Source organism: Podarcis erhardii (genome assembly GCF_964252035.2).
Source record: "Podarcis erhardii genome assembly, chromosome: 5".
NCBI lineage: Eukaryota > Metazoa > Chordata > Lepidosauria > Squamata > Lacertidae > Podarcis > Podarcis erhardii.
Window position 1 is genome coordinate 73,606,016 of NC_138509.1, and position 18,494 is coordinate 73,624,509.

General features: G+C 41.6%; 1 protein-coding gene across 1 annotated transcript in view; it reads right to left on the reverse strand.

Annotated features, from left to right (window-relative positions):
- Positions 1-915: 915 nt before the first annotated feature.
- GK5 (glycerol kinase 5) overlaps positions 916-18,494 on the reverse strand; it is a 35,351-nt gene continuing 17,772 nt past the window's right edge. Inside the window, exons 4-16 of the mRNA XM_081861553.1 lie at positions 17,932-18,025; positions 13,984-14,115; positions 13,354-13,429; positions 11,560-11,621; positions 11,399-11,472; positions 11,189-11,249; positions 10,052-10,178; positions 8,925-9,029; positions 7,724-7,818; positions 7,340-7,443; positions 5,728-5,787; positions 4,883-5,016; positions 916-2,315 (exon numbers count right to left, since the gene is read on the reverse strand). Of these exons, the coding sequence (XP_081717679.1) occupies positions 2,164-2,315; positions 4,883-5,016; positions 5,728-5,787; positions 7,340-7,443; positions 7,724-7,818; positions 8,925-9,029; positions 10,052-10,178; positions 11,189-11,249; positions 11,399-11,472; positions 11,560-11,621; positions 13,354-13,429; positions 13,984-14,115; positions 17,932-18,025 (1,276 nt within the window). The 3' untranslated portion in view covers positions 916-2,163. The remainder of the gene's footprint in view (positions 2,316-4,882; positions 5,017-5,727; positions 5,788-7,339; positions 7,444-7,723; positions 7,819-8,924; positions 9,030-10,051; positions 10,179-11,188; positions 11,250-11,398; positions 11,473-11,559; positions 11,622-13,353; positions 13,430-13,983; positions 14,116-17,931; positions 18,026-18,494) is intronic.

The window sequence follows — 18,494 nt, forward strand, 5'->3', positions numbered from 1 at the left end:
ATTCAAACTTATGTTGTGTGTGTCCTAAGGCAGTGTTCCCCGACCTTGACCACTGGTCTTGCTAGCGAGGGATGATGGGAGTTGTAGTCCAAAAACAGTTGGAGGCCCAAGGTTGGGGAACACTGTCCTAAGGGATGAGAAGGCTTGGGTAGGAGGCGAAAGAAAGGAAAAGTTCTTGAGAGTGATGAAAAGGATAGTTGACTTTCAGAATCAAAGTGGCATCAGTCCGGCAGCCCAGCCTACTTGGATGGAATATGTGTAAGTACTGCTTTATAGAGAGTATACTGAGCTTGGAGATCCCCTTTGCACACCTGAAAGCCAGTGCCAGCCCACCCATGAGGCAAGGTGGGGTGACCGCCTCAGGTGGCAGGATCCCTAGGGGCAGCAGATCTTGATGTGTAGCTTTATTTCCCCTGCCTTTGTTCCTGATGTAGATCTTCACTCACTCTTTCTTCCCTGGTGGAGAGGTGGGGGATGCCATTCTGTTGTTTGGCTCAGGTGCTAAAATCTGTCATGGATGCTGTCATTTGAGATTCCTGCATTGTAGGGGATTGGACTAGATGACCCTTGGGGGTGGCCTTCCAACTCATTTTCCTGGCCCTAGAGAGAATTCCGCCAGAGATCTGTTTCACTTTGCTATAAAGCCTATTTTACCACCACCCCAAAATAAAAACCAAACCGAAGCACTTTAGAAGGGCCATCACTCAATGGCAGGGACATCTGCTTTCACTGCAAAATGTCCCAGATTCAATCCTCAACAGTCCCAGTTGGAACTTGGAAAGGATGCTGTCTAAAACCCCCAAAGGCATTGCAGTGCTGAGCTAGATGGGTGAATGGTCTGACTCAATGAAAGACAACTTCCTATGTTTTTAGAGAGTACATAAAATTGCATGAGGCTTGTCACTAGCCAATAGATATCCATAACTCTTTGGCCACAATTTTATACAGGGTTGATCTGCAAAAAATATATACATATTCTAGCTGGAAGAAAAATGCTTTCCCAGTGACATAATGATGAAGTGTGGGTGCAATTTCCTGGTAACAAGAAGCGGTGTAGCCTGTGCAAAGACTTCTGCATTACACACAACAACTATACAATTATTGCATGAATTTATTGTACCTGGAAGTAGACTGCAATTTCCCCTTTGAATAACTCTATCTTGTACTCTATTTAAAACCCCCTTGGTGGGTTTGCGCTTAAATGCTGCTGACAAAAACATTAGATGCATAAGCATAATTTCACATATGCTCTACCTTATCTATTTTATATTTAGGTTGTATTTGCAGATAGAAATCAATCATTGAGGTAGAGTTTGAAACAATGCAAGTAAAACAGATGAACACAAGGGAAAATTAAACTGGGTGAGGGGAGATCTAGTTTTGGTGACATATTCCTTCCAAAAAGAGCAGAAGACAATTCTGACCTACTCTGGATTTGAAAGCATCAACTGTAATTGGTTAAGTGTAGCAGCTAAATAGGATTTTAAAAAATTAAAGGCTGGGGCTCTCTGGATTTCCAAGAATCTGCATTAGCAGCAATGCATCACTACCTTTGGCCACAGGGATTCCTAAATCTTTCCTCACCTATATACCATGGGGATTACTAACTGATTTCCAACATCATGTGGCAATTCAGCTGATCTCTCCCAGGTGGCCAGGCTTTAATTTCAGACAGATAAAGAAGTGAAGATCATCACTGAAAGCAGAGGTCAATCAGCTTAGTTGTCTCAGTGCCTCTTACTGCGAGGCAACTCTCAGTGGGCAAGCAGCCACATTCTGTGCTAGGTTGCAGATCAGGATACATGGATGAAATCACAAGTCTGGAAGAACAAGGTGCTTTTTGCTACTTTCCACTTATCATGGAAGCTTCATGCGTTAAGGTAAAACATCAACAGTAATGTAAGAACAAAAAAATCAGCTAGGACTTTTGCATTCAGGTATCTTTGTCATCACATTTAGTTGCCTATTACAGGAAGTCGCCCCTTGGGAACTTTGGCATTCAGTCTCTTGAAGGTGGTTACTTCCAGAGGGGCAGCTGATATGTTTTAATTAACCTCACGGAAGAAGCAGAAATGAACTCTAAAACAGAACTGCAGTTGTGTTTGCATTGTCCTATAAATATAATCTAAAATATTAATTTAACATTTTGCAATAATCCCATTTCTATGATGTCTGGCTGTACCAACTGAGAGAACGTTGAACAGCTTTCACCCAGTTGCTCATGGCTGGCTCGTATTCCTCCAGCTCCTTTTGAGGCTTAAAAACTATGTCTGTTTGCCTCAGCTGTTTCAGTTGCTCTTTGTCCTTCCAGAATCCTAGAAACAAACGTAACAAAACAAAACAAAATCAATCCCGAGCTGAAAAACATAAATGTTGCATCTGGAATTCGTCATACCATATCATGAGGGCCACCCAAGGAAGCTGAATGCTAGAAGATTTCAGACAGACAAAACCACATGCTTCTTTTACACGGTGCATAGCTGGAATTAACTCCCATGGGATGTAGTGATGGCCACCAACTTGGATGGCTTTAAAAGAGGATTAGACAAATTTATAGAGGATAAGGAGATCTTTGGCTACTAGCCACAATGGCTACGAGCAGTGTGCCACTGGATATTAAGTGCTTGGAATCACAAGTGGGGAGAGTCCTGTTGCACTCAGTGCCCTGCTGTTGTACTCAGGTACTTGATCCTACACAAGGACCACCAGGTGGGCCTTATTATTGATTTTAAGGTATGGATAAGTTAGCATGGGAGAAGCATTTTTCCTTATCAGGGCCCCAGTCCATTCAGGGCTTTAACTGTTAAGTATAAGCACCTTGAATTCGGCCCAGAAAAATAGCTGGTAATCAGTTACTTTTTTCAATGGGAGTTCCATGTGCGGAGCCTGCCACTGCCATAAGCACTCTGCCCATCACATTTTATACTTGTTGCAATTTTCAAATCATCTTCAAGGACAGCTCCAGGTGGAGCATGTTACAGTTGTCTAGCATGCAGGTTACCAGGGCATTGGTAGCTATAGCCAAGCTATACCTATTTATGGAAGGCCTTGGTTGACACACCAGCCAAAGATGAATCTAGGCACGCCTAGCCACCAAGGCCGCTTGGACCTGAAGTGACAATAATGGTTCAAGGAGCACCCCCAAACTATGCAGGTGCTCCTTCAAGGGGAATGCAACTCCATCAAGGACAGGGCTGTTCTGACAACCCCCGTACTTAGGAACCACATATTCACCTCTCTTTCATTTATTGGCACACATCCAGCCCATTATCACTTCCAGACATTGCTTTAGGACCAGCACAACCCCTTCTGGTACTGACAGAACAGAAAGATAAAGCTGGGTCGCACTAGCATACTGTTGGCACTGTGCTACAGATCCTGGCTTCAAATAGATGTTGAATAGCACGGGTGACAAGATTGAACCCTGAAGGCTCCTGCAAGATAATTCCCCCAGGGCTGAGCAGAAGTCATACTGTCCTCTGGAACCACCCTTGGAGATAGGACTGGAGCCAAAGCATTTTATTGGTGTCATAGTGTTTAACACCTAAAGGTCTTGAAAGAACGTAAGAAAGAACCTGCTGAATCAGGCCAGTGACCTATCTAGTCCTGTGATGCCTGTGGCGAAACCTGCAAGCAGGATCCAAGCACAAGAGCACTCTCCCTCCTGTGCTTTCCAGCAATTGGCATTGAGAAAGCATTACTGTGGAAAATAGCTATCATGGCCAGTAGTCATTGTGTCCTGCTTAAGTGAATAGGAGACTTCTGTTTTTAGATTCTCCCCTCCACAATGCCCAGCTTTTCATGAAACCATAAAATATACTGCCCTCCTGCAACACTTCTCTCTCAAGATGAGGTCAAGATGACTGGGTGACTCTAACCCAAGACATAACTACATGGGGCTGCCCTTGAGACTGACCCAGAAACTCCAGCGGGTGCAGAATGCCGCAGCGAGACTCCTTATGGGGTCCTCGCTGTGGGATCACATTCACCCAGTGCTATACCAGCTGCACTGGCTCCCGGTGGAGTACAGGATCAGGTTTAAGGTGCTGGTTTTAACCTTTAAAGCCCCATAAGGCCTAGGACCCTCGTACCTACGGGACCGTCTCTCCTGGTATGTCCCACGGAGGACCTTATGGTCTTCAAACAAAAACATCTTGGAGGTCCCGGGCCACAGGGAGGTTAGGCTGGCCTCAACCAGAGCCAGGGCTTTTTCGGCTGTGGCTCCGATCTGGTGGAAAGCTCTGTCACAAGAGACTAGGGCCCTGCAGCACTTGACATCTTTCCACAGGGCCTTCAAGATAGAGCAGTTCCACCAGGCCTTTGGCCAAGGCACAGTCTGACCTCCTCCTTTGGTAATCCTCACAGAACTCTGGCCCAATGGTTGCCATTAATTTGATTTTGAACTGATTTTAGAATGCTGCATTACTTTACTGTTGTTAGCTGCCCTGAGCTGGGGAGGGCGGGATATAAATAATTTATTATTATTATTATTATTGCCTTATGCTATGAATGATATTGCTTTAAACTAACTTAATTTCTTTATGAAACAATACATCAGGTACACGTGTGTATCCCCATACTTAAATCTCACATGCCTGCATGTGATTTCTTTGATAAGCTCCCACTCCAGAGTGTCTGGTAAAAAAAGGTATTTTGCACAGTGGAATCTGCAGTGTTTAGTTGCTATCCAAATTAAGAGTATATTTATGCAGGTAGTAACACAATGAGATAGTTTGTATTGAGGTGAAAAAATAAGGAACATGAACTTCTGGGAATATTTAGAGGCAAAACTTTGCTGATGTTTGCAATCCGGAAATCAGTTATGATATGGAAAACATGGAGAAAGAGCAAGAGGAAAACAACTTTTCAGAATACTACATACCTACAGCAAGGCCAGCTAGAAAAGCTGCTCCAAGGCAAGACATATCTGTACAAACAGACTTGTTTATTGTTTTGTTAATCAGATCAGACGTCATCTGCATTATAAAATTATTTTTACTGACACCTCCATCAGCTCTGTGAGAGAGAGGGGGCGGGGAGAAGGAAAAAGGCATATTCTTTTAATGCTTGGATTCTGGAAATTCTGTCTGATTTAGATTATATGCTGTTTATGTAGCCAGACCACCCTCAGTCGTGCCAAATGTCTTTGCTCTACAGAAGGAAACAGGAGCCTCAACCAAACAAATATTTTAAAGGCTGTAATTAGTTTTTTTTTTTTTAAAAAGTTTTCATGGACAACAATGGGAGATTTTTGTAAGCCTAAGTGCTGTACTGGATGAGGAATGGAGGCAGCTGGGGAGAGAAAAATGGGAGAGGGAAATGAATGAACAGATGGTGAGTGTGTATAGTGAGGAAGAACATGGGATGGCTCTGTCCCGGCACATATTTGGAAGAGGCCCGGCCTGTTATGGAAGGAACATCACCTCTAGGAGGTTTCTCATGAAGAAATGTGGCCCTCAGACTGAAAAATATTCCCCATACAATTTTAGATCTTTTGCCCATGAAAAGGACCATCAGACTAACAACATTCTACACTTCTGTAATGTAAATCGGAAATCTACGATTTGCCAAAATGTTATGCAAAAGGTCACAAGGCTGCTCACTGTAGTGTTTTCAACAACATAAAGGCAGCTGGGAAGTTTTGCTATCTATCTGGCATCTTAAATCAATGGATGGTTCCACATAAAAGAAAAATTCACATAGACATTTTTAGAGATAACAACATACCGAATGGTCGTAGGTGGGATGTCCATCTCTCTTGTGATGGTATCATAAAGCTGTTTGTTTCTTGCAAAAGAGATTCAAAAGAAATTAAAGCATTTATACAAAAGTAACAAGCATTTATACAAAAGTAACATGAACTTCAGAAGCTCAGTATTCAGTTACAAGAAACCACAGTTCAAAACTAGTGAGATAATTCGTAAGTTTTCATAATGGGCTTCAAGGGAGCTATTTTAAAATAACCTGGAGCTGTACAGCTCTTCATGTTTCCCATCTTTATTACATGAGAACATTTTAGGCTACCTTTCTCAAAGGCTAAAGTGGTGTAAATTAGACAGTAAAACGGCATATTCAACAAACCCACAAAGAGCAGAACAACATTATAGGCTTACTAAGAAACACCGGGCAAGCCACCAAATCAGTTAAAAAGTTTTGCATCGCTTGTGGAAACTAAACTGCGATGAGGAGCTCCTAACCCCAATGAGGAAAGCATTTGAAAGCCTCTGGGTAAGGAGGCACCAACCTTTTAGAGTCAGTAAGCATATCTGGAATTTTGAGAAAGTGATGTGGGTGGTGGTCACAAAAGGGCTGTTGCAGGGCATGATGTAGCACAAAATGGTTGCTGTGGGGTGTGTGGCTTCATGTCTGCCACATCTGGAATGTGGCATTCCCCCCACCTCCCCCCCCCAAAAAAAGTGGGGACAAGGCACCTACATCAGCCAAATGCTGCACTCACTTGTGGAGAGAAATGCTCTGCATCTCTCTGCTGTTCAGAACAGAAGGGAGGGTGGGTACTCACTCCTAGCACCCACTGAAAGTATATTGACTGAGATGTTCTGTTGTAGGAGATAGCAGCAGGCGGAATGGCACCAGTGAGTGCCACACCAACAACCCCTTGTACAGAAGTAACGTCGCTAACACTGCCCAGCATTAGTCTTCTAGTCTACACAGAGCAGGGTATGATTTCCCAGTTACTACTGGTGTATGACCTCTATCCACTACAGAAGCAGAACGGAAAAAGGTCACAACTGAGAAGAATAATATTTGACAAGGCACACCAGTTACCGTAGGAGCAGAGGGCAAATACCTATTTTAATCTTCCGAGCAACCAAAATATTGAATCATTTACTTTTACATCAATGTTAAAACGTTAGCAAGAACAGTGGTAACTTTTGGTATTTGCCAGCCTTTAATTTTCTTTTCCATAGTGAAGGCAGCCTATAATTGACATTCTCCCTGCTCGGTTTGAATTTAAAGATTAGGCAGCAAAGTGGAAGGGACACTGTTTTCAGACAGGTTCTATCAGTTATATGACACTGGAAGGGGAAATACTGCACAAACTGTCTGCTTTATATGGTTGAGAGGGGTTTTTCCCTGCCTTGGTTTGCAAGAGAGTGAGCTGCTTTGAACTGAAAGCATGTAAGTAGAGATCCACAACATTTTGTGGAAACTGGAGTGTGGCCCACAGACCCTGGTATTATTTTTCCTTTGCCCTGTGAACTCTGTAGGAACCAGGCATGTCAGAACTCAGAGCAGCACAGAGTGATGGAATGTGTATAATCAAATAATAGCGCAAAAGCATGTGTTGGATATTTAATTGGATATGCTGGCTTAGTACCTGAAAGCTATAGATTCCAACACAGCTCGAACAAGATGTTTTTTGGTGGTGGAAGATGTGATCCCCATAAAAGAAGTACATGCAAAAGGGTCATTCATTGGGATCTAAAATAAAAAGATATGAAAATAAGATATGCAGGAATTTGTTCTGATGGCAGATGACTAAGAATGGACTGAAATTATAAGGGAAAAAATAACTTACAAATGACAATAAAGAGGCAGCATAGTAAGAAGAAGGAAATTAAGAGCAACAAGCAGTGCAAGATAATTTTACAACCAATGAAAAGTGGAAACTATGAAGGCTGAATGAAATGCATTTCTTTTTTATGATCACATATATTTTGGATGCCAACGTCACTTCAGCAAATCAATCAAGTAATTTTACCTGCAATCCACTAAAAGATGGAACAAAACAAACGCCTCCTGAATTTGCTAGACTCTGGGCTATTTTTGATGTCTCTTCAGGATTGGTAAAAAGACCTGTAAAAATACACACAATAGGAAGGTTAGTATTTCCCAAACTTTTGAAGTTTTCCCCTTTCGACTAAAATCAAAGGTTTACACACTTTGCATTAAAAAAAGAACAATATTTCTTGAGCACTCTTTACTACAACAGGTAGTAGTCCCTGCAACTGGCAGCTCAGTTAATATTATCTCTTGGTATCCTGCCACTGCTGGCTCCAGTTTTTGTGTGATCCTTGAGCCCACCACCTTCTTGCCACTCTCACCCCTACTAGCTTGCTTGCCTTCTCCCTCCATGCCCATTCCATAGATCATGCATAGGCAAACTCAGCCCTACAGATGTTTTGGGACTACAACTCCCATCATCCCTGACCACTGGTCCTGTTAGCTAGGGATGATGGGAGTCGCAGTCCCAAAACATCTGGAGGGCCGAATTTGCCTATGCCTGCCATAGAGCCTCTGGAGAGATAATGCAAATCAAGCAGAAGATGCTGTTCACACAGTTATCACTCCTTGCATGCAGAGAGAGACAGCAGTGGCAACAACAAGGAGAAGAAGCAGTGCATCAGCATCATGAGGATCTCGAGGGACTTCCTACTGGGTGGTGGGGAGTGGCTGGGCTATGGCAGATCTTCAGCCACACTGAGACTGACCATGTATCTTGTCCTCCCCTTTTGCTCACTTCCAGCATAATACTATTTAAGCTTATTCAGGTGCAAGTCTTATTGTGCACATGATGCTCACTCTCTAGTAAACATATTTAGGACGGGGTGGAGAACCTCGGGCCTGGGTTCCAAAAGCAGTCCACTAGGTCTCTCAATCTGGCCTGCAAGATTCTCTCCAAGTCATGCTCCCTCTGGAGCCAACACCCCTTTCTGGCTCTGCTTTGCAGCCTCCTTGAGTGTTTCTTCTGCCTGGCAGGAGTGTCCCATTGAACTATAGTGATGCCTGTACAGAGCACTGAGAAAAGGTCAGTAAGTGAAAACCTGAAAATTCTTCAGCTCACTTAAAAGAAATACACACTAAATCTCACCCCTACATTTGAAAACTAGAAACATAGTCCTAAGATTGTGCTTTGCACCCTACATTATTTCAGGCTCAAAGAGTTAATTCATGCTACTCACCTAAGCTTTGGGCCCATTTAATAGAATTCCCAGTATCAGAAGCATTTCCTTCAGTTAAGAAGATCACCTCTTTCCCAATCTTCCAACCAACCACTGGATACAAGCCTTAAAGTTGCAAGACATGAGTTTATTATGCATCCTAACCACTATACCACATTCACTTTTCTAACATAAACAGTATTTTATTACATTTATACAATGCATAATATCAATCAGTCACAGGCCCTTGCTGACTTTGGAACTCTTGAAAGAACCCAATAACATACACAAGTAGTATCTGACATCCAAAATGCTATTCCAGGTATGACTAACAGTTTGTTCCTGGTGGAAGTGCCCACTTCTGGTTTTTTCCCTCATTTTTCTCAGCTGCCCACTTATATATATTTCTCTCTTTATTTAAAAAAAGAGGCATGCCAAAAGTGATCATCATGATTGTATCAAGGAACATTGTCTACAATCCCTAGAACTACTATTAGAAGCCATCAGGTCTTAGAGCTAGTTACTAAAGTAGAAGCATATTTACTGATTTGTGAACTGCTTTGTAAAAAAGACTGAAAGTGGGACATAGTATGTTATTTTTGGAGCCAGAAGAGGGTTGCACTTGGCCCTTCCACCTTCCTACTGTTGTCTAACACAGCCTAGCACCCAGCACAAAAAATATTATGGATGCTGGAAGTTTGACTGACTGATCAATCTATATGAGTTTACCTTATGCTGTTTCTATTATTATTTTTCAATTGTTTTAACATTTTTATTGTAAGCCACCTGGTGAGGGCTTGCCCTAGAAGGCTGGGTAGGAATGAATGAATAAATCTGTGAAACTCTATTCCAAATACTGGTAAGCATTATTAGTAGCAGATGCTCCTTGTAGCTTCTCTCACTAAGGGATAATGATTTGAACATGTAAAATTATTGTTTTTCCAGGCTTATGCAGGCAATATCTTTCCATTTTGGTTGGTGGGTCATCTCTAGTTTTTTGTTTTTGTTTTAATTATCTTTTTATATATAGTTGCTATTGTAAACCGGTTTGATTTTTTAATTTTTTTTTTACAATATAGCAGTAGATAAATATTTAAATAAAGTGTTTGTTGTCAGCCATTTTCAGAACGCAAACATATAGGCTTTACCTTTCGTAGATACGTGAATTTTGCTTCCAGTGTTAACATCCCAAAACGTACCAGTCCCCATGGTGACCTTACTATCACCTCTTTCAAAACAACACTCTCCAAACATGGCTGCCTGTTGGTCTGCCACCTTCAGTACAAAAAAACAAAACAAACAAAACAAACAAACAAACCAGGTTGCCAAGGTAATTATGTTTCTGTGTTAGTGTATGCACTTTCCTTTTTTGGAAGGAAGGAAAAGAAAAGTAACAGGAATAGGAGTAGGAATAGGAATAGAAATTGGAACAGAAACCTAGGAAGCTGCCTAATGTCAAGGCAAAGCCTTGCTTCATCTAGTTCAATATTGTCTACACTGACTGACAGTGGCTCAAACCACATGTGGCATTGGATTTGCATACTATTTTGGGTTCATTATCCAGCTAAAATTTTAAACAGGTGAAATGTTGCCACATTTATGTCCAATACTTCAGTAAGACCAGAGTCAGCGTCAGCAACCAGCATACTAGGAAAACTGCCTGGACCTTACTACAAATCTTTGCCCTGGATCCCTTTAAATTTGTTTTCTTGCCTGGCACTCTAAGCACCACTAGGTGGCAGGATCTAGTCAGCTTTTCAGTTTCCCAGAATGCCCCTAACAGTGTTGAATAGAACCCATAAGGTTGAAGGGATATGAAGGTTCCCTCAACTGTGTTATAATAGAATTTAGTTCACTCTAACAAAGAGAAAGCTTCAAAAGGCAAAGTGCATGGCTACTGAAAGAGCATGTCCTCTGGCTAGGAAAAGCATGTTTTGTAGGAGAAAGAGAAGCTAAACACAGAAGACAATAATTGACATAGAAGGAAGTTGCTGATTTTAAGATTCGTCACATACAATACTGAACTATTTCTTGAACTGAATTTGTTTATTAGATAACAAAGTACTGCACAGAACTGGCGTGACACACTCCAAGGAACTGGCACCCATTTTAAGAACTTTAAAATAGGCAATTTCAGCCAGACGTAGCAGAAACAGCACAGACTGGCCTGCACTTTGAAAGTTCTCTCTGAAGACTTCTACTAGGACTAATATACTTGACAGAGTACCCAACTGGACCTAAACATATTTCTAAGGGGAACAGGAAAGAAAAGGTTTTGTACTTACCAAAGCTGCTATTGCAATAGGCGCTCCAAATATCTCAGCATCAACTGTTCCAAATTTATGACTTAAAATTAAAATAAGACATTAAAGGTTATTGCCCTCATATCAAAGCTATAATGAGTGAACAAAAAATAAATATTCTAGAAGTGTGAAAAGTGTGCCACTTCTATACTAAATCAGAGAGAGAGAGAGAGACTTATTTATTAGACTAACCTTGTGTCCTCCACTGGCGGGAAAATTGATATTGGAATGGAAAGAAACTTGCTAATGAACGCACTCCACTGCAGCTGAAATCACATGCATATGAAAAAGAGGGAGTTAAAAGCAATACAGAGTAAACACTGAAGCAGCTTTGCAGAGAGAGTTAGTCATACCTTGAAGGGATCAAACATTGCTGTTGTACTGGCATTTGAGTAGTCTGTAGCATACACCGCACCTGGGGATTAAAAGGAACCAATACTAGTGAATGCTCAAAAACACAAAAAGAAGATTACAGTGAGGATGTGGGAACTTAATGTTGGAGGTCTGAGTCCTGCTCAGCACGTCACTTGAAAAGCACAAACACATTATTGCAGACAAGCATTTGTTTACGGTCGTCTTCTTCTAAGAGGATATCCTTTTCAATTTCTCTCCGATACAAAACCAGACAGTTCATTCAAAGTAACGTACTACTAGTACTACCACCATTTGTGTTAAGTTGTGGGTGAGCATATCAGACGACACAGCGATTCTTCAAACAGCTCTTGTTTATTCACAGGCCAGGACAGAACTGAACTGAAGGGTTCAGTCAGCCTGCTTCTATAGAGCTCCAGTACAATGTAACTGTAACAATTTTCTAAAACTATCCAATCACTGAACGTCACTTTCGATCCCTTATTTGTATCACTATCTACAGTATCCCCCTGCTGGCCCAGGGTGAGAACTTCAGTACATAACAATTTGTTTACCCCACCTCTGGCCGTAGCAGCAGTAGCAGCTCCCCACATGCACAACACAGCTGAGGAGAAAGTGAGGCTGCAGCATTTGGAAGTTGGAGGGGAGGAAAGGCACAGGAGAGGAAATGGATGGAGAAAGCAGCTAACGTAAATGTGTGGGAAGGAGAACAAAGAATGGGAAGGAGAGAGAGAGAGACAAAAGTGGTGGTTGGGCTGAGGGTACCCAGGGGTGATGCTGCACCTTCAGACCCCTGCCCTACACACACAAAAACCTGTCCTCTCTTCTTCCCACCTGCTAAACCAGGAAACCACTCCTGGCTAAGGGAACAGCTGCCTCCTCCATTTCACAATAACAAATGGCAGGACTGTAATTGGGAGAGCTTAGGGGATGCACGTCCACGCAGAAAGAAGAGACAAGTTATTTGAGTAAAGGAGACTGGGAGATCAATGAATTGGGGCAGGGACATGTTGAAAGAAATTAGGAGAGGAGTACCTCACCTGAACATTTCTCCACTGTCTAGTTCCAGTAACGAAGGTGACAAGGTTGAGAGAAACATGTTAGGGATATGGATTATGGAGGTCAAGAACAAGAGCGTTCAGCTCCCTTCACCCAAATATCCCTTTGATGTGACACCCCCCCCCTTTTACATGTAAGCACAGCAGATGGGATTAAACAAACATATCTACTGCCATCATTTCCAGTTCGGACCTTATTTAGAAGCACAATATAGGTCTGGAGGAAGTAATTATGTTTCCACAGAGGACCAGGACAGTGGAAGAAACAAGATTCAGTAAGGCAAACTTTCAGAAAAGGAAAATTCAGGAAAACTGAGGGATGAGGCAGCAAAGATAATGTGAGATTACAGAATTTAAGCTTTCCACAGGGCAGAATTAGAGCTGCCTCAGCAGAGGAATCTTTACATTGTTCCTTTCCAGAGTGTACATATATTGGTTTCGATCCAAATGTTGCATGACTGGAAGGCTGCTGCTTGTGTAAAATATATTTCTTGTCCCCTCATCCTAGACACCTCCTGAAAAGCTTCTCCAAAGGGATGGAGGATCCTCTTAAACAGCATGGGTTATGTCACAGATGGGTTGCAATGGGAGGGGGAATTCATTCAGTATCTGGCAGAGAAATTGTGTATGAGCAGAGTCCATTCGCACAACCTTTGGATCCAACTACTTCTCTGCAAGAAGCCATGTGCTTTCTATCTGTTTAATCATCCTTCTCACCTTTGGTCAGTTTATATAGTAGCCACGTGTCAATGGTTCCAAAACAGCAATTGTCATCTTTACTTGCTTGTTCTACCTGAAAGCAAACACACACCAACCGTGTTTTATTTCAAGTTGGCAAGTATAACACACTTCAGCGTTAAGTTAAAATAAAATATAATAAAATCAAAATTGAGCTAAGTAACATTATGTTATTTAGTGTTAGGCAAACCAAAGGAACAGGTTTCCCAACTATCCCCTTTAGAAGGTTGTGGATTATCTCTCAAACCAGTTTACTGCTTAAAAGTCTTTTCTGGGTATTCTTTCTTTCTTTCTTTCTTTCTTTCTTTCTTTCTTTCTTTCTTTCTTTCTTAAAAACAACAAGCAGGTGCAATTGCCTCTCAGGTCCTAGGTCCAACACTCTAATTGCTACACTAATAATAAACTGCCTGAGGTGCTTTGGTGGAAAGGTGGTATATAAATGGGAGTTAAATAAATAAATAAAAACAAGCAGTTGACATTTTCTAATGAAATTTAGCATATAATAAACATTACACTATTATGATTACCATCCTGAAAGAGGTTCCTCTGCCGGAATAAAAAGCCAGCCCGTACAAAGCTCATTACAGAGAATAGTAAGACAAGGCTTACCTCCTGTAGATGTTGTAAAATCCAAGCCAGTCTTAAAGAGACATGCTGTGTTGTGAATGTTTGGCAACTTGCTAACAGAAAGCGATCACTCCGAGTGAAAAAGTGAAAGAAGGAACAAACAGCATGCACTGCCTGTTAGAAAGAAAGAAAGAAAGAAAGAAAGAAAGAAAGAAAGAAAGAAAGAAAGAAAGAAAGATTGGATAAATACTTGGTATTCTCTCCTATAGGGCTTCTATCAAAACTTCATTTGGGAGGGTTTGGGTGAAATTACCCATACACACAATCTATGAACAGAGCAATTCAAGTGAAGATAATGTATATATAGAAGCAGGGCCTTTTTTCCCCCACCCAGAACTTACCGGAACTCAGGCACCTCTCAGGTGGGCACCATTGCCATTATAAGAGAACAAGAGAAGCGTTCATGGAGAGTTCCAGCATGTCTTTTTCTAGAAAAATAGCACTGATAAGATTTTTATATATGAAAGAGTGAGGGGACAACTTTCAAAGAAACTGCTGGGAGGTTATTGGAACTAGTCCAATATTCTGTACCATGCAAGTCCCAATGAAGTTAGCCTGTTCAGTAACTGGTTGGACTAGCAATCCCATACTGCTTAATGAGAAGCCAACTTGGTTGGCCAGTTCCCAGGTGAGGGGTAGGACCTCTGGCAGCCATTTTGAGAGGTGGTCTATACATGTTGGAGAATGAGAAGAACTCATGGGGTAGAACTACCTGCTCCACTGCAGGTGGGGAACTGCATGTTTCAAAGTACCCTTGTTTTAAAAAAAAATCTTTTTTTTATTATTTAAAAAAAATATTTATTTATACAACAAGAAAAAACAAGAAAACACACACACACAAAGAAAAAACACAAGTACCAAATTACACACAAATTACAAAAATAACCATAGACGCATAATTTTCTTGACAAACAATAAAACATCTATTGGTCTTAACACTAAAGACCCAACTTCCCGTCTATTCCATATTTCAAGTTCAAATTGCTTATTGCCAATACACATTTTTTCCATAATTAAACTTATTCTCAATAAATCTAATTTCTTCTCTCTACCTAGCAACTATTACTGAAGTTCCTCGAATGCTGCAACAGAATTTAAACTACTATATTTATTTTTCAGATATTCTTTGAAAACCTCCCATTTAGAAACAAATTCCTGTTTGGATTTATTCTTTATTTTTTCTGATAAACCATCTAATTCGGCATATTCTGTCAGCTTTTGGATCCAATCTTGTTTAGAGGGGATTTCATTACTCTTCCATTTTGCGGCGATCAAAACTCTTGCTGCCGCCGTCGCATATAAAAAGATACCCTTCCTCTTTTGTGGAATATCCAAATCTGTTATTCCCAGGAGGTAGGCCTCTGGTTTTTTATTGAATGAGATCTTTAGCATTTTTTGCAGTTCTGCATGTATACTCTCCCAGAATACCTGTATTTTCCTACATGTCCACCACATATGGTAGAATGTTCCTGAGTCTCCGCATCTCCAACAATTGCTTGACACATTTTTATACATTTTTGAGAGTTTCCATGGTGTTAGATACCATCGATGTTGCATTTTTTGAAAGTTCTCTCTAATCGTGTAACAATTTGTGAATTTCCAATTGATCTTCCATAAATTTTCCCATTGGGCCATGGTTATTGAATGGCCAAAATCCTGAGACCACCTCACCATTGCCACTGTTACCTCCTCCTCCTTGACTGTCCAGTCAAGTTTTGGAAAGAGTCTTTCTTTTAGAATTTACAAGATCAGATTCGAATCGGGAAGTTTCTACTGAGAACCCCTTTTGTTTGTCAGATTTAAATTTTTCAAATAACTGATGGTATTGGAACCAGTCTGAAATGTGTTCTCTTATTTCCTCAAATTTTTTTTAATTTTATTTGGTTATCTTCATTTTTTAGAAGTATTTTATATTTTGGCCAGGTTTCCTGAGTATTTTTCCGTTTTACTGCTATGGCTTCTACTGGAGAAGTCCACCACGGGACTTTAGGCTCCATCAGGTTTTTATATTTTTCCCATACAGCAAAGAGTGACTTTCTTATTATATGGTTGGTAAAATTTTTATGAATTTTCGCTTTTCTATATATTAGGTAGGCGTGCCATCCCCAATGGTTGTCAAAAAAAAAAAATCTTCATGTAAACAAAAATCTAATACCAGCTTTGCTGGTTTTTCCTTTGCATGAAGATTTTCTTTTTTAAAAAAATAGGGCAGCAACCTGAATTTTGAAGTGTCACAAATCATTCTTCCGCCTTGGCACTCTACAGTTTCATACTGCTACACATGCAACCAAGCCCAAGTCTGAATGGAACAGCTGAGTAATTTAACCCAGAGGTAGAAAACGTGGTGCTGTCCTGATGTTGCTGGATTTTTATATATGAAAGAGTGAGGGGACAACTTTCAAAGAAACTGCTGGGAGGTTATTGGAACTAGTCCAATATTCTGTACCATGCGAGTCCCAATTTCCACTAGTCCTGGCTAACACAGCCAATTGGGGAGGATGCAGCCAGGAACTACTGGAGGGCACTACTTTGGTCATCTTCAATTTAATCCCCTTCTTTTCAGAGCTGAGAACATATCTGTGCACCTCATGAAGACCAGACTGTCAACACGCGTCATGCGGGCAAAAGTAACCAAGTCTTGCTTTATAGAATCTGTATAGTTTGAAACCTGGCCCCCAAAGCCAAAATACATGGCACAGAAGGCAAACTGGTGAATAATCGCTGAATACAACTCCTTGATGGGTGGGAGAGAAGAGATGATTAGCTCCTTCAAGCTGTTATTTGCTCCATATGTAGGGGTTGAGGAATAGAGGGGCTTTCAATTTCATAAGAAGAAACCCCCATCCCACTTCTTCCCTGGTCAAAGTAATAATAATAATAATAAATTTTTATTTCTACCCCGCCATCCCCAGCCAAGGCCGGGCTCAGAGCGGCTTACAAGCAATAATAAAAACAACATGAATGATTACAAACTTAAAAACAAAAATAAAATACAACATTAAAATAATGGAACATTAAAATATTAAAATGTAGCCTCATCGCAGGAGGAGAAGGAAAAGAAAAAAGAAAGAGAGAGAGGGAGGGAATCAATTTGGCTCCAAGCCAAAGGCCAGGTGGAACAACTCTGTCTTACAGGCCCTGCGGAAAGAAATCAGATCCTGCAAGGCCCTGGTCTCATGAGGCAGAGCGTTCCACCAGGCCGGAGCCAGAGTTGAAAAGGCCCTGGCTCTGGTCGAAGCCAATCTAACTTCCTTAGGGCCTGGGACCACTAGGGTGTTGCTATTTATGGACCTTGAGGCTCTCCGTGGGGCATACCGGGAGAGGCGGTCCCGTAGGTACGAGGGTCCTAGGCTGTGAAGGGCTTTAAAGGTCAAAAGCAGCACCTTAAATCTGACCCTGTACTCCACCGGGAGCCAGTGCAGCTTGAAAAGCACTGGGTGAATATGCTCCCATGGCAGAGACCCCGTGAGGAGCCTCGCTGCAGCATTCTGCACCCGCTGGAGTTTCTGGGACAGCTTCAAGGGCAGCCCCGCGTAGAGTGAATTACAGTAGTCAAGCCTGGAAATGACCGTCGCATGGATCACTGTGGCCAAGTCAGGGCGGGAAAGGTAAGGGACCAACTGCTTGATGCGGCGAAGGTGGAAAAATGTCGCCTTGGCTGTTGCTGTAACCTGCGCCTCCATGGAAGTAGTGCCTCACCTCACCTCACCTTGGTCAGGCATAGGCAAACTTGGCCCTCCAGATGTTTTGGGACTACAATTCCCATAACCCCTGACCACTGGTCTTGTTAGCTAGGGATCATGGGAGTTGTAGTCCCAAAAACATCTGAAGGGCCGAGTTTGCCTATGCCTGCTCTTGGTGCTTTGAAGTCAGGGTACACCTTCATACCTACTTCTCTGTATTTTAGTAAAGGTATCAATGCTACCTCACCTTCATTGTAAGAGATCTGTTCCAGGACTTTACAAGTTCAGCAGCTCTCAAATCTTGCCAGCTTATGAAGTTATGAAAAGGTTTTCCTGTCTTCCTGAAAAAGGCAGAAGAGATCACTGACTTTATGAAAAGTACTCAATGCACAAGGCGGAAGCTAGACTAGTCCAATTATCCCCATACTACTGATTCCGGATTGGGCCAGTGTGATGGTGGCAAAAGAGCTGATGCAGATATAACAGTTTACCTGAAGGCCAGACATACACTTCAGGTTATATACGCTTCAGGTTACAGACTCTGCTAACCCATAAATAGTACCTCGGGTTAAGAACTTTGCTTCAGAAAGAGAACAGAAATTGTGCTCTGGTGGCACAGCAGAAGCAGAAGGCCCCATTAGCTAAAGTGGTGCTTCAGGTTAAGAACAGTTTCAGGTTAAGAACGGACCTCCGGAACAAATTAAGTACTTAACCTGAGGTGCCACTGTATATTTTTAAATTCATTATATTTGTACACTGCCCTTCAGCTGTAGATCTCAGGACAGTTCACAACATAAAAACACAGGTTTC